This window comes from Loxodonta africana, chromosome 7 (assembly GCF_030014295.1).
Source record: "Loxodonta africana isolate mLoxAfr1 chromosome 7, mLoxAfr1.hap2, whole genome shotgun sequence".
Lineage (NCBI taxonomy): Eukaryota > Metazoa > Chordata > Mammalia > Proboscidea > Elephantidae > Loxodonta > Loxodonta africana.
Genome location: NC_087348.1, coordinates 48770663 through 48795575, shown reverse-complemented (window position 1 = coordinate 48795575; position 24913 = coordinate 48770663). Strand labels below are relative to the sequence as shown.

Here is a 24913-nt window from a genome sequence, read left to right as displayed (position 1 = left end):
CTTGTAAAGTGACCTTTCACAATGTTAAAAAATAATAATGTGTAAGTTGGAAGAAATGCCTCTGCCTGTATGCTCTTGTTATATGCAACAGCGAAAGCTGTGCCACAAGATTGAAACTCAGGTGTCTTAGTCATCTAGTACTGCTGTAACAGAAATACCGCAAGTGGATGGCTTTAACAAAGAAAAGTTTATTCTCTCACAGGCCAGTAGGCTAGAAGTCCAAATTCAAGGCACTGGCTCCAGGAGAAGGTTTTCTCTCTTGTTGGCTCTGGAGGAAGGTCCTTGTGATCAGTCTTTCCTTGGTTCTGGGAGCATCTCAGCGCAGGAACCTCAGGTCCAAAGGATGAGTTCTGTTCTGAGTGCTGCTTTCTTTTACATCTCAAAAGAGATTGGCTTAAGACACTATCTAATCTTGTAGATCTCATCAATATAATTGCCACTTATTGATCTCATTACGTCATAGTGATAGGATTTACAACACATAGGGAAATCACATCAGATGACAAAATGGTAGACAATCGTACAACACTGGGAATCACGACCTAGCCATGACAGATATTTTTTGGGGACACAATTCAATTCATGATATCAGGTAAAGTTGCTTTACTTCTCTGAGCAGATAGCTGCATCCACTAAAAGGAAATAATAATATTTGTCTCACTGGATTATTGGGAGACTTAAATGGTGGCGCAGTGGTTAAGAGCTCAGCTGCTAACCAAAAGGTTGGCAGTTCGAATCTACCAGCAGCTCCTTGGAAACCCTAAGGGGCAGTTCTACTCTGTCCTATAGGGTCACTATGAGTTGGAATCGACTCAATGGCAACAGGTTTTTTTTTTTTTTTGTAAATGAGATAATTTCTGTGAAGGTAGCTAGGATAATGCCTTGCATATGGTAGGCGCTCCAGAAATAGTAGTTAAAAAGGGGAATTAGAAATTTATGTGTACTTCAGTCAACTGCATGGATTCCATCTTTGTGTTTTTTGGTTAGCCATGAACCAGAAATAGCTGCCCTCTATTTTGTTGTTGTTCAAGAGCTAGGCTGCTAACCAAAAGGTCGGCAGTTTGAATCTACCAGCTGCTCCTTAGAAACTCTGGGGTAGTTCTACTCTGGCCTGTAGGGTCACTATGAGTTAGAATCAACTTTATGGCAACAAGTTTTTTTTCTTTTTTTGGTTATTTTGTTATTAGCTGCCATGGAGTTGGCTCTGACTCATAGGAACCTTATATATAACAGAATGAAACATTGCCTGGTCCCGTACCATCTGCACAATCATTGGGATGTTTGAGCCCATTGTTGCAGCCACTGTCAATCCACCTCATTGAGGCTCTCCCTCTATTTAAGCACTAGGGAAAGCTCAAAGCTTGCATCATGACCTTTTTTTTTTTTTTTTTTTAATATGCTGCTTGTAAAAAGCAAGGGCGCAGGCTATAGGAAGATGTGGCCATATTATGGTTTTAGTGGTCACTTCCTGCCCTGCAGGAGCCCTCTAACCTCCTTCCTCCATGATTGCAGACCTGGACTATGTGTATGGGAGACGTATGGGTGCTTCTTTTCATGAGGACAGGAAGGATGAGGCCATACTGGTGAATGAATGAATGAGTGCTGAAATGAACTAGGGAGGAACCCTGGTTCTAAATACTGTACCCACCTGGACACTACCCTCTGTCCTGCAGAGGGGGCCACTGTGGGATTGTTGAAATTTTAATGTGACCTGGGTGCCCTTAAGGCCACCGTGTATGCCCTTGACCTGCTGACAAGCTGTATAATAAATTATTTTTCCCACCAGCTGTTTCTCTCCCAGCATCCCACCCTCCAGCTCTCCTCACCCTTGTCAGGTGCCGGCAGCTTCTGATGTTTTGGGGGCTTTTCCTTCCTCCACTTCTCTTTTTCCCTCCTGCCATCTCTGCCTTTTCAGGTTGTGCTCAGAGTGGCTTCATCCGACTGTGCTCATCTGATCAGGTGTAACCTTCCACGTCTTTCCTTTCTTAGATATTTTTGTCATCGCTCATAGCTCTGGAGGGCTGGTTTTCACCGCTCTCTACTCACTAGTTCAAAATTACTCAAAATGCTTGAGCTCGCTGGAGGTCTGACCTCAAAAATGGAGTTTTTACTGTTATGTTGGGGTTGATTGCAGTGCTTGATTGCATGAAACTGACCATGGTAGTGACCCTAGACTTAGGCTACAGGGTGGTTGCTGCCTTCTTTCTGAGGTGCCTCCGCTCTCTGCCTCCTATTATCAACACATTTCTCAAAAGAGACTGTAATCGGAGCTCCTGCTTCCTTCCCTCCTAGTCATCCCTCAACTTCTTCAATCTAACTTACGCCTCTAGAGCCACGGATTAAAAGTTAAAAAAATTAACAAGCAATGCTTTATAGTACTTCAGATGCACCCAGTTGGCTAAATTACATTCCTTGGTTTATGCCACAATGTCGTCGTTGGTCCGTGCCTGGCTCTGCTGTTATTTTATTTATCATACAAACTGGCATGGCACCGGTCACCAGAGATCCCAGCTTTCCAAGCCCAGTGGCCTTTTTTCAGTCCTCACTCTATACAATCCTTTCGCAGTGAGTGCCAGTGTCAGCCCCTCTCCCTGGCCTGAAGTTCTCAGTTCTTGGATCTTGTGACAGGCTCCAGGCCTCCCTCTCTTCCCTCACATGTTCGTTCTGCTTTGCAGAGCCTTCTTTTGTGCATGGGAACGTTGCTGTCTTAGGCGCCCCGTCCTTGGGTCTCTTCTGTCTCACCTCTTCCAGATCAGTCTCCCTTATGATCAGAAGCACACACATTGTTCTGCCCTCCCCCCACCCTTTACTGCAGTCAATGTTGATTGGCCACTCACTGTTCATTGTATCAGTTCTGAAAACAGAAAGATATTTACACACTAAATGTAGCATCTTTTATAGAGGTTTCTATTTTCTTTTTTGCTAGACAGATATTTTTGTGGATCGCAGATAATAAGAGATGTGAGCAGGAATTATATTAAACTAAAATCTATTGCTGTCGAGTTGATTCCAAGTCATAGTGATCCTATAGGACAGAGTAGAACTGCCTTACAGGGTTTCCAAAGCTGTAATCTTTATGGAAACAGGCTGCCACATCTTTTCCCCACAGAGCGGCTGATGGGTTTGAACCACTGAACTTTTGGTTAGCAGCCAAACACTTTACTGTACCACCAGGGCTCCTTAAAAATTATATTAGAATAGTAAAAATAGCATTTCTGAATGCTTTAATTTTTTTTTTCAACTAGATTGTTTTAGGTAGTACTTTCCCAGTCTTAAGTTAATGTACCATATTTCATGGTATCTAAGATGCCATTCATTGTAAAGCACACCAATATTTTATATACTACTAAGAAAGAGCTCTGCCAATTGACACCATGACTCATTGCTAAGATGCCGTAGATTATAAGATGTTCCCCAATTTCAGAGATCTTAAAATATTTTAAAAAATGCATATATTATAACTGATGAATTATAGTGGTTTAAACTTATTTAAGAGCTTATGCTCAATAGTGACTCATTCTCTGAAGAGTTTCCCCTCTGAGATGGACAGCTGCTATTTAATACATCTCTTATTTCTTTGAAGTAAGAGAAGGGAGGGAAGGGGTCTTGTTTAGGGACTTCCCCCTTAAAAATGACTATATGTATACTTATATTTATATGAAGCCAGTTTAAGCTGAAGATGTGCATAACTGCAAATAAAACTTTGAATTGTCTCTAAGTTTATACACACAGATGTAAACTAAGCACAGTTTAGGGAGTTTTTAGAAAGTGGTTAGAAAAGGGATTAGGAGAGGACACTTGCAGTGGTACACTGTGTTGTTGTTGTTAGGTGCCGTCAAGTCGGTTCCAACTCACAGTGACCCCATGTACAACAGAAGGAAACGCTGCCTGGTCCTGTGACATCCTCACTGTCGTTGTTATCCTTGAGCCCATTATTGCAGCCACTGTGTCAGTCCATCTTGTTGAGAGTCTTCCTCTTTTTCGATGGCCCTCTACTTTACCAGGCATGATGTCCTTCTCCAGGGATTGATCCTTCCTGATAACATGTCCAAAGGATGTGAGATGTGGTCTCGCCATCCTTGCTTCTAAGGAGCATTCTGGCTGTACTTCTTCCAAGACAGATGAATTTGTTCTTCTGGCAGTCCATGGTATATTCAATATTCTTCACCAACAGCATAATTCAAAGACATCAGTTCTTCTTTGGTACACTGTATTTGTATATTTATGGTACACTATATTTATTAAAAATGATTTTAGGAAATTTGCTTATTACATGAAAGTGAATCACATTGCCTTTGTTGAGCCGATGAAAAAATATATATAATTTGAAAAGCTTCTGCTGTTGAGACATAGAGAAGGCCTTTTTTACTTAAAAATTATTTAAAGCAGGAAAATAGAAAAAACTATAAAGAAAATGAAAATGACCTATAATTAAGTTACCTAAATTTCTTAGCACTTTCAATGTTATTAAAAATTCTGTGTAGGTGCAGTTTTTAATGGTGGCATAGTGGTTCATCTTATAGATGTGTCATCATTAATTAATTGTGCCTTTACTTTTGGACATTTAAGCTGTCTCTAAGCTTTTACTACTATAAAGAATATAGCACTTAGCAAGTGGCCATCTAAGATGCATCAATTGGTCTCATCCCAATTGAATGAAGAACACCAAAGACACAAGAGACAGGAAGGGCCACATAAATTACAGACTACATCAGCCTGAGACCGGAAGAACTAGATGGTACCTGGCTATAACTGATGACTGCCCTAACAGGGAGGAACACATCAGAGAACCCCTGGAGGCGCATGAGAGCAATGGGATGCAGACCTCAAGTTCTCGTAAAAAAGACCAGACTTAATGGTCTGACTGAGACTAGAAGAACCCCAAAGGTCATGGTCCCCAGACCTCCTGTTAGCCCAAGACAGGAACCATTCTCAAAGCCAACTCTTCAGACAGGGATTGCACTGGACTATCGGATAGAAAATGATACTGGTGAAGAGTGAGCTTCTTGGATCAAGTAGACACATGAGACTATGTGGGCATCTCCTGTCTGGAGGGGAGATGAGAGGGCAGAGAGGGTCAGAAGCCGGCCGAATGGACATGAAAATAGAGGGTGGAGAGAAGGAATGTGCTGTCTCATCAGGGGGAGAGCAACTAGGAGTATGTAGCAAGGAGTATATAAATTTTTGTATGAGAGACTGACTGGATTTGTAAACTTTCACTTAAGGCACAATAAAAATAATAAAAAAAAAAATATATAGCCCTTAACATCCCCAATAGAATGTAAACTCCCTGAAGGCAAGAATTTTGATTTGTTTGCTGATATAATTCCCAGCACATAGAACAGGCCTAACACATACTAAACAGTCAATAAACATATTTTGAATGTTGTTGAATGAATTTAATCTAAGTCTTCATATGCACTTCAGAGTTTTCTGAGTATTACTAAATATTACTGGAGAGTAGAAAGGGAAACCTAAGTAGATTTTTTTTTTTGCCTAATTTTTTAGAGATGTAGTTGGAATATGGCTTTCTTTGAGACAAACAGATGTAGTAAACAACTGCTGTCCATTCCTTCTTGTCTTAGGGTACTGTAGGAAAGAGCCCTTAACCTGTGTCCATTTTTTATTTTTCTAAGATATTACTGAGCTCAGAGGACATTATGAAGCAATACCTCTGGTTACATTGGGATTTTGTTATTTTCTAGAAACTTCTCTAAGCTTTGTACGTTTTTTCAGAAACGACTTAAAAATTTGCTTTTTGTGGTCCATTCTCATTTTACTTAGTAAGTCTTTATTGCATTAAACTGTTTTCATCTCAACAAATGCATTACATCCTTCTCCTCACCATCTAATAAATTCTTTCTTTTAGTTTGAATCAGTCTTGGCCTAAACATTCCCCTCAAATCAAGGGGGCTTTTCTTTTCTAGTCTTCACCCATTGGCCTCACTTCTGTGTTGCTGACCACGGTGAAACTTTCACTGCCACACTTGGTCCAGGGAAGTTATTATAAAATAGGACACATTGGTTTATTTGAGGATGGAATGAGAAGAGATACTAAGTGTGGCCAACTTAAATGCTACCTTTTTACCTTACTTTATTCAACCCAGGTTTAATTTTTTTTTTTTTAATTGTGCTTTAGGTAAAAGTTTACAGAGCAAATTAGTTTCCCATTCAATAGTTTGTACAGAAAGTGTTCCATGACATTGGTTGCATTCCGCTCAATGCGTCAGCATTCTCCCCACACCCTGGGTTCCCCGTTTCCTTTCCTCTGGATTCTCTACCCTTTCTGCTTTCTCGTCTTCCCTTTTGGGCAAATGTTGTCCTTTTAAGCTCATATAATTGATTGTTCTAAGGAACATGTTGCTCTTGGCTGTTAGTGTTTATTTTATGGTCTAGGCATGTCTATGAAAGGTGGTCTCCAGGAAAGGCTGCAGTTCCATGTGAGAAGGATGCCTTAGGGTCATAGACTCCGGGGTCCTCCAGTCTCTGTTAGACCAGTAAGCCTGGTCTTTTTTGTGAATCTGATTTTTTGTTTTACATTTTTCTCCTGCTCTGTCTGGGACCCATTGTTGTGATCCTAGTCAGAGTGGTCAGTAGTGATAGCTGGGCATCGTCTAGTTCTTTTGGTCTCAGGGTCATGTAAGCTGTGGTTCATGTGGTCCTTCAGTCTTTTGGAGTAACTGCTCCCTGAGTCTTTGGTTTTCTTCACTCTCCTTTGCTCCTGACGGGAAGAGACCAATAGTTGTATCTTAGGTGGCACTCTCAAGCTTTTAAGACCCCAGAGACTACTGACCAAAGTAGGATGCAGCGCACTGTCTTTATGAACTGTGTTGTGCCAATTGACGTAGATGTCCCCTGAGTTTATGGTCCTTCACCTTCAAGCCTAGAAACTTCATCCTGCAAGATGTTTGGATATGTCTGTGCCCTTTGTGTGCTCTGTTGTCTATATGAATATACATGTAGCACCTACAATTATGTATGTAGAAATATAGGTCACCAAACCTATATGCAGGTGGGTGTGCTCCCTTATACCCTTACACACCTCTTTAACATACCTATCTACCTATGTATCCATCCCTAGATTATTGTTTGTTAATACTATTGCAGAATTGTCTATGTAATAGTAATTACTGTAGTTGCCCTTTATTCTTGCATCCCTCCCAGTGTCTTCCTTTGCCTTGGTCATGTTGTGCTGACTTCTTGTGTATTGTGTATTGCCTTTCCCCTCACCAGTGTTGACACATGTCTTCTATCTAGTTAGTAATTTTCCCTCCCTCTCTCTTCCATCCCCAGTAACCGTCAAAGAATTTTTTTTCTGTGTGTAAACCTTTTCTTTTTTTTTTGTAATAGTGGTCTCATACAGTATTTGTCCTTTTGTGATTGATTTACTTCATTCAGCGTAATTCCTCCAAATTCATCCATGTTGTGAGATGTTTCACAGACTCATTGTTATTCTTTTTATCGTTGTGTGGTATTCCCTTGTGCCTATGTACCACAGTCTGTTTATCCATTCATCCATTCATGGGCACTTAGGTTGTTTCCATCTTTTTGCTGTTGTGAATTAATGCCGCAATGAGCATGGGTGTGTATATGTCTGTTTGTGTCACAGCTCTTATTTCTTTTTTTAGTGATTTAAAATTATATTTTGCACATATCTTCCTTATTATATGTTGTACCATGTATATTATACTTTTTTCTTTCTCTCTCTTTTTTTCCCTTCCTTATTTCTTTAGGGTGGATACCTAGGGGTGGAATTGCTGGATCATATGGTATTCCTACTTCTAGCTTTTTAAGGAAGTGCCGTACCATTTTCTGTAGTGATTATACCATTTTACATTCCCACCAGCAGTGTATAAGAGTTTGGGTCTCCCCACAAACTTGCCAACGTTTGTTATTTTCTTTTTTAATTTTTTTTTATTAGTGCCATTATTGTTGGGGTGAGATGGATTTCCATTGTAGATTTGATTTTCATCTCTCTAATGGCTAATAAGTGTGAGCATTTCTTCATGTGTTAGCTGCCTGAATGTCTTCTTTGGTGAAGTGTCTGTTCATATCCTTTGCCCATTTTTTATTTAAATTGTTTGTCTTTTTGCTGTTGAGGTGTTCAAGTTTTCTGTGAATTTTAGAAATTAGACCCTTGTCATAGCCAAATTTTTTTTCCCAGTCTGTAGGTTCTTTTTCTACTTTTTTGGAGAAGTCTTTTGATGGGCATAAGTGTTTAATTTTTCGGAGCCCCCAGTTGTCTAGTTCATCTTCTGCTGTTTGTACATTTTTAGCTATGTCTGGTATTCTATTTAAGCCATATATTAGGGCCCCTAATATTGTCCATGTGTTTTCTTCCATGATCTTTATAGTTTTAGATTTTATATTTAGGTCTTTGATCCATTTTGAGTTAGTTTTTGTGTGTGGTCCAGGTTTCATTTCTCATTGTTGTTGATGTTATAGAGGGGGTTCCTGAATTGAGCGAGTGGTGGGACTAATGGTGGCATAATTCCAGCATTCCTGCTTTAAGATTCCATGATTCATTGTCTTATGGTGAGACCACCTTATGCTTTAGTTCTTCACTTACCCATCCGTCCATCCATCTGTCCATCCATCCAACAGACATTCATTGGCGCTTGCTCTGCATCTGCCTCGTTGGGCATGGTTTTTATTCTTGACTGTATCACACCGACCTGGTAACAGGCAGGCGACATGTGATGTGGCTTTCCTATCTCATGTAGCTTCTTTCCTGCATTAGAAATGCAAGCATGTAAACAAAATTCTAACTCTGTGGGGCAGTTCTACTCTGTCCTGAACGATGGCTATGAGTTGGAATTGACTTGATGGCAATGGGTTAAGCAAAACTCTGACATGGTTAGCTTTTCTTTTACTAAGCTTCTTGGTATCCTCTCTTGTATTCCTCGCCTTTATGAGATGTCCTTATTTTTTTTAGGTTTCCTATAGTGCCTTGTTTATATAGTTGAAAAGAGCATTTAAGGGGTAGACAGATTTAATTCGTTAAACTAGGTTATTATTTTAATTTTGAAACATCCAAAAGCTTTAGGTCAGTGGTTCTTAATCTGTGGATCACTTTGGAATCACCTAGAGAGCCTAAAAAAAATCCGGATGGTCCAGACCTCACTCCTGACTAATTGTATAAAAAAAATCTCTAAGGGGTTGACTCAGGCATCAGTATTTTTTTAAAGTCCTCTGGGTGATTCCAGTGTACATTCCAGATTGAAAACCAAGGCATTAGGTTTAAACTGAAGGTAAAATTGTACAACTTTGTGTTTTCTTTTTCTGATTAATATTTTACTTTAAAAAACATAAATGTGCAGTGTCACATGTATTAGCATGTGTCTCTGCAGAACAAAGGGTATTACTGTGTGGTAACCGCTGACTGGACCTTTAAACTCACTGACAGTGTTGAAGGGTTTGTGGCTAGATGGCTAAAGGTCGAGAGAATCTTGGTGGATGAGTGTACATCTGTCATGAGTTCTTGAAAAATAAGACATAAATGCTCTGCTTCTTCTGCTATTACATCACTTCCTTACAGCCAGTAACAAACAAACAAACCAACAAACAAAAACCATTGCTGTAGAGTCAGCCCTGACTCATGGCATCCCCTTGTGTTACAGACAGAGCTGCTCCATAGGGTTTTCTTGGCTATAATCTTTACAGAAGCAGATTGCCAAGCTTTTCTTTCAAGGTGCTGCTGGGTGGGTTTGAACTGCCAACCTTTAGGTTAGTAGTTGAGTGCAAACCATGCCAACCTTTAGGTTAGTAGTTGAGCACAAACCATTTGCACCACTTAGGGACCTCCACAGCCAGAAAAATGGTTCTCATATTCATACCTAGTGCATGGCCTGCATTTTCCATACATTTAGCTCTTTTAATCCACAAATTCATTCTGTGATATAGTTGTTATTCTGTCCATTTCACAGATGAAAAACTGGGATTCAGAAGTTTCAACAAGTAACTTGCCAGTAGCTATACAGCTGGTCCTTGGCAGAGCTGGAAGTTGGACCCAGGCTCTGTGGTGCCAGCACTCATGGTTTCTCCATGGTACCGTATAGGCCTCTTCCCATTTTGATATTGGTGGAACTCTAGTGGGCCAGGAGGGTTTACGTGTGTGTGTGTGAGAGAGAGAGAGAGAGAGTCTTGTTCATTAAGTTTGTAAATTTCAAGCCTTTTCCCAAATAGTTCATGGTATTTTATTAGTTTAAGTACCACCGCCACCCTCCATATCGCCTTCTAGAGAAGAGGCAGGTATTAATTTCATTTTAAAATGCAAGATGAGTGCACGAAAAGGTGAAAATTATACACCCCACCCCAGGGAGGGTGGAGTTTGTGAAATACTAAAAACAATGCTTTTCTGGGTGTGTGAAGTTGGTAAGGTTGCCTTTAATCAGTAGACCTCGAGTCGTTCCCCAGGATGGAGGTGGCTTAGCTTTGCTTCATCCACATGTCTCTCCTGATTTCCTGGTGCCCAGGGAAAGACATTGGAGAGGCAGTTGTGTGTCATCAAAAATGGAGGTTTGACAGGAGCAAGACAATACAAAGCTAAGAGATGCCCAGGATTATGTGGGACTTAAAGAATGCTGTTCTGACCCTAGAGGAGGGACAGCTGAGAGGCTTCTGATGTAACTGAAATCCAAGAATTGGGTGAATTAAACTAGTTCTTTATGACCGTAAAATAACCTATCCCATTTCAGGGACATTTGACATCTTAGAAAATTAATACTATAATCCGTTTTGCCAGTAACAGTTTATTCTTAGTGACAGTAAAAGCCCTTGACTTTTTTTTCCCCTGGAATTGAAAAGAAATGTTATGGATAGCTACTATACACTGCCTGAGAAAAAGGACTTCATTATAGAGGATGATGTATTTTAACATTCGTAGCAGTAACAAAACAGTTTACTGAGCAAAGCAGTAACCAGCAGATGGTCTGGTTAGGAGACCATCCTCTTGCTATTAGTTTGGACATTCAGTGCAAAACACGTATGGTCCTTTTTTGGAGGACCCCTGTGTGGGGGCTTCCTGTATGGAGTTGAGTCTTTCTAGAGGAGGTGCTAAGCTGTTGGCAGGTTATTCAGCTGTGTTTCTGTTCTTCAGACCAAGTTTCTTAGCAGATTGGTGTTGCGATTTATCAAAGATTTCTGAGATCTGATGATAAATTTCAGACAATAGCACATCTTGTAGTATTTCAATATTTTGGACACAGGAAATTTAGAAAGAGTTAGGGAAAAAGGTATAAAAATTGGAAAATGATGTACACTTATGAGCATATAGGAGCCCTGGTGTCACAGTGGTTAAGAGCTGGATTATAAACCAAAAGGTCAGAGGTTCAAATCTACCAGCTGCTCCTTGGAAACCCTACGGGCCAGTTCTACTCTGTCCTATAGGGTCGCCAGGAGTCGGAATCAACTAAATGACATCGTGGATGAGCATATAAATTAAGAGTTTCATTGTGTTGACTCCTCTATGCTTTTTTCCCTCTTGTGTTCACTTAGAGACCTAGTGTCCTGACCACTGGAGCCGGCAACCCTGTAGGAGACAAACTTAACTCTATGACAGTAGGGCCCCGGGGACCCCTTCTGGTTCAGGATGTGGTTTTCACTGATGAAATGGCTCACTTTGACCGAGAGAGAATTCCTGAGAGAGTCGTGCATGCTAAAGGAGCAGGTGAGAGCTATGTTCGTTTGTCGTACAAGCCTTGTTTCATCGTTCCTGGGTCAAAATTATTTCCCGAAGGGAAATGTTCCTTTAATAGACGTGTCAAATCTTTGTCCCTGTTAGAAAGAAATATTTCCATCTATAGGGGAATTATTAATTAAATGAGGTAATTGCCTTGGATACAGAACTCTGGTGGCGAAGTAGTTATGCCCTTGTCTGGTAACCGAAAGGACAGTGGTTTGAACCCTCCAGCGGCTTCTGAGGAGAAAGATGTGGCAGTCTGCTTCCATACAGACAACTGCCTTGGAAACCCTATGGATCAGTTCTACTCTATTGTATAGGGTCGCTATGAGTCTGAATCAACTCGATGGCAACAGGTATTGCCCTGGATAGAATATTATATAGAAAACAGTTTATTTCATTAAAAATAAAAAATTGTAATCATGAATATATCTTCCATTGTATAGTTCAGTGGGGAAATTAAAAAAATACAGAGGTGTAGACACTTTGCATCATTGCAAGCAGGTTTAAATGGTGTACTTATTAGACAAATACTGGAATAAACTGTGTGAAATTGAAGATAGTTGTGTTAGGGTGGTGGGTCTGGGGTGATTTTCCTTCCCTTTTGTCCTACAAATCTGTAAAACTTTTATCTTGCTTTTATGGCAGAAACAAAAGATGGTGGTTGTGTTTAAAAGAAAGCGACTCAATAGGGAAAATAAAACAACAGAAAGGAAGAAAAAATTTTCCCTTGACCTGCTTATTTGGACTTGAGTTAGGAGTTCCCGCTGTCTTCATCTCTTCTTTTTCCTAGATAAGACTTCTTTCCATCTTCTCCATGACTTTTATCATGACTTTGATATGCTGTTCAGCTTATCGTTTGGCCCTGTGGCATCTTTAATATATGTCTAGTCTGTTCTCCCCTGTGTTTTCTCTACTCTCCTTCCTATTCTTCTGTTTCTGTCTAGATCCCTCCTGTGCTTCAAGGCTCTATTGGCTCATGTCCTTTGGTTAACCTTGCCTAAACACTCCCAGCCCCACTCTTCTGACTTCAGCTCCGTGGTGCTTGGCTTAGCACTAAATGCTAATAGGGCTTTGTATCTGATTCTTATTATTTTGGGTTTGTCTCCCCTTCCCCTTCATGTTAGAAGCTCCAAGAAGGCCAGGGCTAAACTTTCAGTTTCTCTTTGTAGTCACCCAGATGCCTGGAAGAGTGTTGAAGGCCTCATGGGCTGAGTGATGGTCTCATGGTGATGGTTTATGTGTATTTCTCTTAGGGGCCTTTGGCTACTTTGAGGTCACACATGACATTACCAGATACTCCAAGGCAAAGGTGTTTGAGCATATTGGAAAGAGGACTCCCATTGCAGTTCGATTCTCCACTGTTGGTAAGTTGGTCTATTGGCGTGACTGGTATAGCTTGATAAACTCAACCTTGTAACTTATTTGGGCATTTATAACTTACTTTCAAGAAAAACTTATTACACAACAGGAAATAAGCATCTCTCCAATGGTAGCAAGGTTTATATAGTAGAAACAATGTTTTGAGACATGTAGGTAGTTGCTTATATTTTTGTTTGCTGAGATCTTTACATAGCACTACACAGAGGCCATTCTCTGCAATTCTATGACATTTGGAAAGCACTTGCCTACAGGTGATCACTCGCCTCACGTGGAAGCGTTAGGATGAGGATCTTATTCAATAACCATGATACCAGCTGCCATTTATTGAGAATTAACTATGTGCTCACCAGGGTTAGTGTGTCACAGACATTATCTCAGATCTGTACAGCTACTTCGTAAGAACTATTTTTATTTCAGAAAGGTTAAGTGATTTTCCTCATGTGACAGAATTAGTAAGTATTAGAGCCCTGATGGTGCCATGGCTAACTACTCAGCTGCTAACTGGAAGGTTGGTGGTTTGAACCCATCCAGCAGCTCTGCAGGAGAAAGACCTGGCAATCTGTTTCCATAAAGATTAGAGCCAAGAAAACCCTATGGGGCAGTTCTGCTCTGTCACATATGGTTGCTATGAGTAGGAATTGACATGACAGCACCCAACAACAACAACAGATCTATCATACCACACTTTGGTATACCACCATGTGTAATTAATTCTGTGTCTGTATCATTCCATGCTTTTGCATTTTTAAAATCTTATAGAGTGTAAGGAGCCCTGGTGGCGCAGTGGTTAAGATCTTGCCTGCTAAACAAAAGGTTGGCAGTTAGAATCCACCAGCTGCTCCTTGGAAAACCCTATGGGGCAGTTCTACTCTGTCCTATAGGGTTGCTGTGAGTTGGAATTGACTTGACAGCATTGGATATGTTTTTGGTTTGGTAGAATGCAAAAAAAAAACAAAACAAAACTTGAGAATGAGAATCTATATTTTACTTCTTTTTTTAAATTGTGATTTAGGTGAATGTTTCCAGAGCAAATTAGTTTCTCATTCTTTTCCTTAATACTAACCTCATAATTTTGCAACTCACTTTATTGTCTTTGTTCGCTACCTTGATATTACTAATTATTCTCTTCCACTAATTTAGTTTAAATTTTAATTATCTGTAAACAAAGCTATCTTCTTATGTTAAATGGATAACCTTTTTAGCTATTATTATGTGTATTCTCTTATTACTCTCAGTTAGTTCTTATGTTTAATTTGTAGATCAAATTGGCTGGTGGGTGGTGGAAATAATAACCCAGGCATCTGAACAGCTAACTCACTTCTAGAAAATGGATTGAAAAGGATAGATACCCATGTTTATGGCTTTGGACTTCTTGAATGCAAGGTACTCTGCCTAATGCTTCATATTTCCTATTTGTTTTCTAGCTGGAGAATTGGGCTCAGCTGACACAGTTCGTGACCCTCGGGGGTTTGCAGTGAAATTTTACACAGAAGATGGTAACTGGGATCTCGTTGGAAATAACACTCCCATTTTCTTCATCAGGGATGCCTTATTGGTAGGTGCTATAATACTCTGGATTCTATAAATGTTTGTTAATTTGAATGGATTTCAAATACTCTGTATAGGTTGGCATTTGAGGAGAGTGCCTGGCAAAGGCAGAAAGAAGAGAATTTCTGTTGGCTGGATTGCCTTTGTAAACGTTTTTCTGTATTTAGTATATTTTTGTTAGATCAAATAACAGTTACCATTGGTCTTAGATTTGGCATTTCAAGATTGATTGGCTCCAATGCACAGAGTTCACTTTTCCTTGCAGAGCTTGGAGCATTAGTAAAAAGAGGGGCTTTGCCCTGGGAATGAGTAGTGGGTGTTTGTACATGCTCAGCATCAGCAGGAGGTGTGTGTGTGTACAGGGGGGCGGGTGCATTGTTTCCTTAAAGAGATGCTATAGCTTTGAGTGTGTTTGAAATACTTTAGGTATCTTAGGCACTAGCTGCCTATGTTGCATGAATTTCATTTGAGGGTTTCACAGGTGAAAATTCTAGAATTGTTCAGAATTATAATCCATAAACCTAGCAATAAGCAAAGTATAATGCTTTGTTGTTGTTAGTTGCTGTCAAGTCGTCCCAGACTCATGATGACCTTATGTATAACAGAAAGAAACATTGCCTGGTGACACCATAATTCCTGTAAACTTAGTTTTGTCATTATTTTTTTTTCCTCCCATTTAGTTCCCCTCCTTTATCCACAGCCAAAAGAGAAACCCTCAAACGCACCTGAAGGATCCCGACATGGTGTGGGACTTCTGGAGCCTGCGCCCCGAGTCTCTGCATCAGGTAGGAACACTTAGTTTTTCACTGTATCATAAACATCACCTGGGATGGAACTGTTTATCATGTGTCATAACGGGCTTCTCTCGTTTTGGTTATTTTATTAGGATTGGTTTCTGATTTTCTTTTGGGGAGACTTCCTCAGATTTCTTATAATGACTGATTTTTGTTAATCTTCCTGACCCATAGTCCTTAAATGATGATGATAATAATTAGAAGCATAGATCATATTTAACAATATTAAGGATCAAAGATTCTAGTATGAGATAAGTCTTCTGATATTGATGGAATGAGGGAAAAGTAGTACCAAAGAAATTTTCTATTAAAGTAATTTTCGAGTATCATGTTAGACTAGTCTTGTTTTCTTTAGCTTTCTTTCCTTTTTTTTTTTATTAACTTTTATTGAGCTTCAAGTGAACGTTTACAAATCAAGTCAGACTGTCACATATAAGTTTGTATACACCTTACTCCATACTCCCACTTGCTCTCCCCCTAATGAGTCAGCCCTTCCAGTCTCTCCTTTCGTGACAATTTTGCCAGCTTCCAACTCTCTCTATCCTCCCATCCCCCCTCCAGACAGGAGATGCCAACACAGTCTCAAGTGTTCACCCGATATAATTAGCTCACTCTACATCAGCATCTCTCTCCTACCCACTGTCCAGTCCCTTTCATGTCTGATGAGTTGTCTTCGGGAATGGTTCCTGTCCTGTGCCAACAGAAGGTTTGGGGACCATAACCGCCGGGATTCCTCTAGTCTCAGTCAGACCATTAAGTCTGGTCTTTTTATGCGAATTTGGGGTCTGCATCCCACTGATCTCCTGCTCCCTCAGGGGTTCTCTGTTGTGGTCCCTGTCAGGGCAGTCATCGATTGTGGCCGGGCACCAACTAGTTCTTCTGGTCTCAGGATGATGTAGGTCTCTGGTTCATGTGGCCCTTTCTGTCTCTTGGGCTCTTGGTTGTTGTGTGACCTTGGTGTTCTTCATTCTCCTTTGCTCCAGGTGGGTTGAGACCAATTGATGCATCTTAGTTGGCCGCTTGTTAGCATTTAAGACCCCAGATGCCACATTTCAAAGTGGGATGCAGAATGTTTTCATAATAGAATTATTTTGCCAATTGACTTAGAAGTCCCCTTAAACCACGGTCCCCAAACCCCCGCCATTCCTCCGCTGACCTTTGAAGCATTCAGTTTATCCTGGAAACTTCTTTGCTTTTGGTCCAGTCCAGGTGAGCTGACCTTCCATATATTGAGTATTGTCCTTCTCTTCACCTAAAGCAGTTCTTAGCTACTAATTAATCAGTAAAAAACCCTCTCCCACCCTCCCTCCCTCCCCGCCTAGTAACCACAAAAGTATGCGTTCTTCTCAGTTTATACTATTTCTCAAGATCTTATAATAGTGGTCTTATACAATATTTGTCCTTTTGCCTCTGACTAATTTCGCTCAGCATAATGCCTTCCAGGTTCTTCCATGTTATGAAATGTTTCACAGATTTGTCACTGTTCTTTATCGATGTGTAGTATTCCATTGTGTGAATATACCACAATTTATTTAATCATTCATCCGTTGATGGACACCTTGGTTGCTTCCAGCTTTTTGCTATTGTAAACAGAGCTGCAATAAACTTTAGCTTTCTTTTGTAGAATTCTGAGCCATGCTGTTAATGATTTATATGTCATTCTGCTTTAAAATTCTGTTTTCTGCAAATGAAATCATGGTAGCTCTCCCCATGGGTAATTGGCTAGTATGTTTCATGTCAGTGAGGGATTAACCAGTAATTTAGTTAGAAATGTCTTAAAAATCTAAGGTATTTTGCTTTAAACTGAAAAATGTTAGGCCTGTGTTTCTGCTCCTTAGGTTTCTTTCCTGTTCAGTGATAGAGGGATTCCAGACGGACATCGGCACATGAATGGATATGGATCACATACTTTCAAACTGGTCAATGCAGACGGAGAGGCAGTTTATTGCAAATTCCATTATAAGGTGCATGTTGCCCCTCTGGGGTGGGGGGATGCGGGGCTCTCCCACCTTGCCTTACTGTTAGGGATTAAATTGTGGCCCGCCAAAATATGGGTTGGAATTCTAACTCCTGTACCTATGGATGTAATCCTGTTTGGAAACAGATTTTTTTGTTATGTTACTTAGATCATACCTGAGTGGGTTGGGTTCTAAATGAATCACTTCTGAGTTATAAAGAGAGCAATTAGATACAGACACACACACACTAACAGCTTTCTAGGATTCTGTGTTGGAATGTTGGATTAAGCCCTAGAAAACTGTAAAGTGTTAGGTTGCTTTGCTTTTTTCTAGCCCTGAGTCATTGTCTTGAGCACAGTTATCTTTTGGGATCTTGGAGGGGATTAAGGTGGAATTGGAGTATTCCTGTCTGTAATACCAGCTCACCATCTGTAAGGATATAGCAAATCTCACCCTTAGACTTCTCTGCCACTTCTGTTCTGACACCACCTGCATATGCAGTGCTTCTTCCTCTGGCCCTAACCACCCAGAGCTCGGTCAGATCTAACAAGATAAAGGGTACAGCCTTCCAGAGTGCCATGTCTGCCCAAGACCTCAGACACCAGCCTCAAGCTTGGGAGTACCCAGGGCTCCCCTCACTTTCGACCTACGAGGTACAAATTTGAGGGATCCTTCTACCCCCTCAAAATACTAGCCATAAGCTCATGGGTTCCTAACCCCCCTAATTTCTGATTTGCTGGCTCCCAATACTCCTGTTGGATAATTCACTAGAATGGCTCAGAACTCATGGACAGTGCCGTACTTACAATTACAGTTTTGTTATAGCAAAAAGGATATAAGTGGAGAGACACTTATTAGAGCGAGGTCTGGGAAGGCTCCCAATGCGAAGCTTCCATGTCCCAGAAAGGAATGCACGGACATCTATCACCAACCAGGAAGCCCATGGAGCTTATCATGAAGTGGTCATTATGGTGTGGTATCAAGAGGTGGGTCCCTCTGGCCTGGCCAGCTCCTACCCAAGAATCACCTCACCAGCATAACCTGTTGATTAAATGTGGTTTGGAGTTCTTATCCAAGACTCCTAAACATCAAGGAATGGTTTCCTAAACCAAGATTTTCACAGTTATCTCTATTCTTTGGGGAAAGTTTATGTAAACCCCACAATGTCACTCTCCACATCTGATGGTTCCTTTCTAAAAACATTTCTCCTAACTTTTTAAATCACCCATCTATTCATTCAGCATTTATGAAGAGTGTATTATGAACAAGGAAAATAAGTAAAATCAATTATGAAAGTCAGAAAACAGAATTCTCCTTATGCTTGTTTCGTTTGTTTTTATACACTCAAATCAAATTGGTTACCTCTGCTTTTGAGAACCCTTTAATTAATTGAAGTGTTTTATTATAGGGTCCTCTCTTGGTATGATTTTGGCAATATGACAATAAGTAATATTCTCAAAGAGCTTCAGGGGGTTAAAAACCCCTGGGGGCCCAAGAACTTCTGTTTCCAAATGCTGCTGATATCAGCAGAGACAGAAATGGTTTTCCTCTTAATGCTATTTAAAAGACCTGTTTTCTTCCATCTCGTCTTAATCTTCATCTGAACAGTTTGTACAAGCATGTCTAATGGGAAAACTGTCACCCCTCTTTATTCTTATGGCTTGGGTTGTAACCTTTGACTCAGAACTGTTTTAAGAAACAGTTGACCCATTGGCTGGTTATTGCCCAAAGGAGCATTGTGGTGTCATTTAGAGTGAGACTGAGTGATTGCACCTGGGACAGCCACCCAAGTTGATTTCTTTAGAATTGGACCAGCTTGAATTCATATCTTTACTTTTCTAGATAGCTATAACCTTGGGCATATTATTAGATGTTTTCTAAGCTCCAGTTTTTTTTCACTGTAAAATTTTGATGATAATAATAATACCAGCTGCCCACAGCCTGGAAAGATTGGATTGCCTATGGAACTGTTCAGCAGAGGGCCCTGAAGAAACCTGAGAATGACATGGACTCATCAAGCTGGATTACTTTGATTTAGATTGTTCTTTCTTAAACCTAGGGGATTCAGTTAAAATTAAAGAGATGTTGCAAATTAATGTAGGCTCTTTGGGTAACCTGCAAATGGCAGCATTCAATTTTCAGTGGTGAAGGTGGCTTCATTTCTGGTCCAAGAGAAGGAAGGCTTCAAATATTTACACTGGCTAGAGAGAGTTAGGATGAAATGAACCAGCTTTCAGAGCTGACTTTTACTAAGGAAGTCTCATGGTACTTGGCTTGTTGCAGGTCTTTCAGATTTACACAGGAAGTTCATTGAAGATATGTGTGGTATCATATAACAGCACTTGTAAAAGTGACTTAACTTCTTTGGGTCGTAGTGGCTTGTTTGGAAAGTCAGAATACTAATTCTGGGAGAGCTGGTTCAGAAAAATCCTACTAAAGTTCTTTTCATCTCTATGGACTATGATTCTTTGGTTTCTTAAAAAAAAAAGGAAGAAGGTGGGAGTGGAGGGAATACTAGCTGAGCACAATGTCAGTTATTGATTTGAGCTATTATAAAATAGAAAGTAAGAAAAAAAATTCATGTAAAAAAGGGGAAGCCCTCTTTAATTTTATTAATCATTTGATTATTTTTGAAATATATTTTAATTTTCTGATTAGAAAAGTAACAGTGTAAAAATTCAAGTAATATAGAAATATATAAAGGGAAAGATAGAACTAATCCTAAATATAAACTATGTAATCTGAATTTCTTGGACATTCAAAAGAATCGATAATCAAGTAGAATTTCTTGTTGATACATTCATATTGGTGTCAGATTTGAACAATGGTGGTATTATCACAAGGAAAATTCTGTCTTTGGTTAGTGTTAGTTCCATGAAGATTTCTTGATTGAGTCTCATAAGCCTTCAATGAATTACTGATTAAAGGTTGATAACTTTGCCAATAAGTTTCAGTTTGAGCTTATTTCTTTCATGCTGTAGACTGACCAAGGCATCAGAAACCTTTCTGTGGAAGATGCAGCAAGACTTTCCCAGGAAGATCCTGACTATGGCATCCGAGATCTTTATAATGCCATTGCCACAGGCAACTACCCCTCCTGGACCTTTTACATCCAGATCATGACATTCAGTCAGGCAGAAAATTTTCCATTTAATCCATTTGATCTCACCAAGGTGAGTCAGTTAACAACTAAACTGTTTTCTTCTTTTATAATCTCTTATTTCCTACTTTTTAAAAATTTTTCGCAAGTATTCACAATGATAGGGAAGTTATATGCAAAGTACGGGAGTATCACTTAAGAGTTCCTAGGCCTGTCAGTGAGAGCTCACCAGCATCTCGATTCCATATTCATGTTTGATGAATTTATGTCGGTGGTTTGGTACATTCTTACTAAACCAAAACCAAACCCATCGCAGTTGTGTCGATTCCAACACATAATGACCCTGTATGACAGAGTAGAACTGCTCCATAGGATTTCCAAGGCTGTAGCCTTTATGGAAGCAGACTGCCTCATCTTTCCCCTGAGGAGCAGCTGGTAGGTTCAAACTGCTGACCTTTCAGTTAGCTGCCAAATGCTTAACTGTTGCTCCACCAGAGCTCCTATGTTATTATTTAAAAACAAAAAAAATTGCCATCGAGTCAATTCCAACTCATAGCGACCCCATAGAGTAGAGTAGAACTGCCCCTTAGAGTTTCCAAGGAGCACCTGGTGGATTTGAACTGCTGACCTTTTGGTTAGTAGGTGTAGCTCTTAACTACTACGCCACCGGGGTTTCCACATTATCATTAAAAACATTATCATCAGCAGGGAACAGATTTTGAAAAGTTTAAGTACTTTGCTTATGACGTACTTTTGTCCGTATTTACTGTTTACTATTGTGAAAGATTCAACCAATGTACTCACTTTAAGTTCTTAACATGTTTTATTGGATTAAAAATTATGATTTTTACTTGTCATCTCTGGCTTCATTAGATTTGAATGTTGGTATTTTTATGGGTAGTTTTAGCTTTTGTCTGTTGGTTGTGTGGTAATTGTTAGTTTCCTTCAGTTGGTTGTGTGGTAATTGTGAATATGACATTTTTTTTTTTTCCAGATTTGGCCTCACAAGGACTTTCCTCTTATTCCAGTTGGTAAACTGGTCTTAAACCGGAACCCTGTCAATTACTTTGCTGAGGTTGAACAAATAGCCTTTGACCCAAGCAACATGCCACCCGGCATTGAGCCCAGCCCTGACAAAATGCTTCAGGTGAGCCTGGAGAATCAAAGTGTTCTGAGGTGCAATCTTTATATGAAGAATTAACTAGAATACCATTTAAATTTTAATAATCTGCATCTTAGTTCCCTGTGGAATTTAGATGAAACCATCCTTGGATGAACATTACTTGAATAAAATAAGAAAAAACCAAATTCCATGGATATGTTAGAAATGCCTCAGGTATGTGTAGAATATAGCATTATTTGTTCAGTCTGTAACTCATGGGAGGGCATATAATTAATTGATTATAACTTTGGTCAGGGTAACTTTATTCATGTCCTCTTCATGGGATGCTTAAATTTCTCCACCTGTAAAAAGAGATCTGGAGGTGATTTTTTTTTTTTTTTTAAATTGTAGTAACTATAAGTAGAACAAAATATTTGCCATTTCAAGATTCTTTAGATGTAAGATTCAGTGACATTAATTACCTTCATCGTGTTTTACAACCATCACCACTCTCCGTTTCTAAATTTTTCCATCACCTTTACCAGAAGCTCAGTGTGGAAATGATTTTTATGAACTAAATTTATGTTGCCAGTGGTAGAAGACATTCAGTATGTTTTACATCACTCTCCAATATGCTCTTTCAAGAGTTGTTATTGTTGTTGTTAGGTGCCGTCCAGTCGGTTCTGACTCATACAAACCCCATGTACAATAGGATGAAACACTGCCCAGTCCTGCACCATCCTCACAATAGTTGTTATGCAAGAGCCTATGGTTGCAGCCACTGTGTCAGTCCATCTTGTTGACCCTCTACTTTTCCAAGCATGATGTCCTTCTCCAGGGACTGGTTCCTCCTGATAACATGTCCAAAGTATGTGAGAGAAGTCTTGCCATCCTTGCCTCTAAGGAACATTCTGTCTGCACTTCTTCTAGGACAGATTTGTTCATTCTTTTAGCAGTCCGTGGTATATTCAATACTCTTCTCCAACACCATAATTCAAAGGCATCAATTCATCTTTGGTCTTCCTTACTCATTGTTCGGCTTTCGCATGCATATGAGGCCATTGAAAACATCATGGCTCGGGTCAGGCACACCTTAGTCCTTAAAGCCATATCTTTGCTTTTTAATATTTTAAAGAGGTCTTTAGTTAGGCAGAATCTTTTCCTTTAATTTCAAGAGTACAAAGAGTTAGAAATTCTTCTTTGGATCAGAAACCAGTAGGAAAATAACTGGTTTAATAATTATTGAATGAATTAATCTGTTGTACATTTGGACTATGACCATCGAATAAAGGTTGAAGACCATGCCCTCCACCAGACCACAGTCACTGATGGTTGCGTCTTATGTAAGGATCTGATTCCTGTTCAGGTGTCAGCTTCCTTGGAGGACAAGCTCAGATTCCTTTGTTGTAATAACTTGTTTACTGTGACATTGGGAACATCTGAGGTTTTTATAGAAAGTGGGTTTCTCAGTAGTTTTTAGTTCAATTTAACTAATGGAAATTGAGGTCCAATCTACTGTGGGTGATAGCCTGTCCCAGGTATTATAAGGGATGTGAAAACACAAGATAACTCTAAGGTAAGGCAGAGTACCTTGGGGAATCACAAGGTGAAATCTTGCCTCTTTAGAGGATGACAACAAAGTTTCATGAGCGAGGTAGCATTTGAGATGGGTTTTGAAGTGCACATACAATTTTTATTTTCAACAGAGGTTTAATAGGGCAGAATGCATCTCAGTCAGGTAGGGAACGAAGCATAGGCACGAAGGGGGGAACAGGTTTAAACTATAATCTGTCCCTCTTTCCTGAATTAGAAGTTTGGACAGGTACAGTGGACAAATGTCAGAGGGGACCTTAAATTCTTGAGTGAGAAGTTTGCACAATTGCCCCTTCAGGGAAAATAAAAGTTTCCTATAGTTTTGAGAAATGTGGTCAGGTATATGCCATTTAGAATCATTCCTGTTGGGGATAGATAGAAAAAGAGGGAACTGGGGGTTGGAAACAGAAAAGGTAAGGCCAAGCAGAAGTGCTTGTAGTTGAAGCCAGGGAGTAGAGAAAGCCAAGGCAATGTATCCTTGGGTCCTGAACCTCCCCTCCCTGGTGGTTAAAAAGGAGCTGAACTGTGTGAAGGAGTAGCTGGTGGAATTTGTCAGGGCCCGAAATTGTCATGGGCAGGGCTAAGACTGCACAACCCTGCGTATTGAAGGAACAGGTTGAGACATATAAGGTCACCCAAAGTCTTTTCAGAAGAATCTAGGCTACTCTGGGTCTTGAGGACCTCAGTGGGCCTTGGAGGCTGTCAGCACCACTGACTTTGAAGATTTGGATGAAGGACTAGGCCTATTTGGATGGAGGGAAAGGGGCCTCCTAACCAGTTCATATTCTCTGCAACAAAAGAAAACACATGTATAAAGCGTCGTATTGAAACTGCATCCTAAAAAAGGATGATAAATGGAGATTAAACATACGGTCATTTCTCTATTGATAAATAATATATTTTAAATTTAGTATTCTCTCTTTTTGGTTTTTTTTTTTTGAAAGTGTATTTTAAAAAAGTATATGAGAGAGCTTTAGTAAATTCAGTCAAGGTATCAGTTCCTGGCCTAGTTTTTCCCATACAATCTTAGGTCATTTAGCTGTGAATTCTAAAACCATGGAGCTTTTTAGGAGCCATGCAGCTGTGGAAGGACTGTTGCTCTCATTCAGCCACATGGAGACCAGTGAATCATATATATTTTTTGAGTAGGTAAGAGATATAATCTGAGCGGGGCCTTAGGAAGATTCATTTCTTGGCAGGAGTATGTAGGATGTCTTGTTGGAGGAGAGACTGGAAGTGGAGAGCCAGTCAGGAGGACTTTGAAATTACTCCTACCGAGAGTTTATGAGCGCCTTAGCGTGATGGTGATTAGTATACTGATGGATAATGTTGTCAGTTACCTTTCGGCAAGATCACATTAATAAATTGTAAGACTTTGTTTTCCAGTGTGATAAGCCAGACCACAGTGAAATGGACAGAGTCGTATAATGCATGGGTGGGTAACCTGTTCGTCACAGAGAGACTGTCCACTTAGTACCTGATGGCACAGGTTTATCCTTTCTTCACTAGGAGTCAGAGAAGAGGTTGGGTTGGTAGCTTGTGTGTGGGAGCTTTGTTCTGCTTTCTCACCAGGCCCAGCAGAGGAGTTCAGGCCCAGGGCCTTGGGTAAGCCCTAGATTCAACTTGGTGTCCAGGTTACGTTCTCACTGTGCCAATTTTCCAGGCTTCACACCTTGGACTAGAGTTAGTTGCCCAATAAGCATAAGGTGACACCAGAACAATTACATGATAGCGGCTACATCCCAGGGGCTGCTA

At 40.0% G+C, this 24913-nt stretch overlaps 1 protein-coding gene across 1 annotated transcript in view; it reads left to right on the top strand.

Annotated features, from left to right (window-relative positions):
* Positions 1–24913, top strand: part of CAT (catalase) — a 54557-nt gene that overhangs the window by 18048 nt on the left and 11596 nt on the right. Inside the window, exons 2-8 of the mRNA XM_003412126.4 lie at positions 11497–11668; positions 12937–13047; positions 14488–14618; positions 15292–15396; positions 17244–17369; positions 20345–20536; positions 21458–21610. Of these exons, the coding sequence (XP_003412174.1) occupies positions 11497–11668; positions 12937–13047; positions 14488–14618; positions 15292–15396; positions 17244–17369; positions 20345–20536; positions 21458–21610 (990 nt within the window). The remainder of the gene's footprint in view (positions 1–11496; positions 11669–12936; positions 13048–14487; positions 14619–15291; positions 15397–17243; positions 17370–20344; positions 20537–21457; positions 21611–24913) is intronic.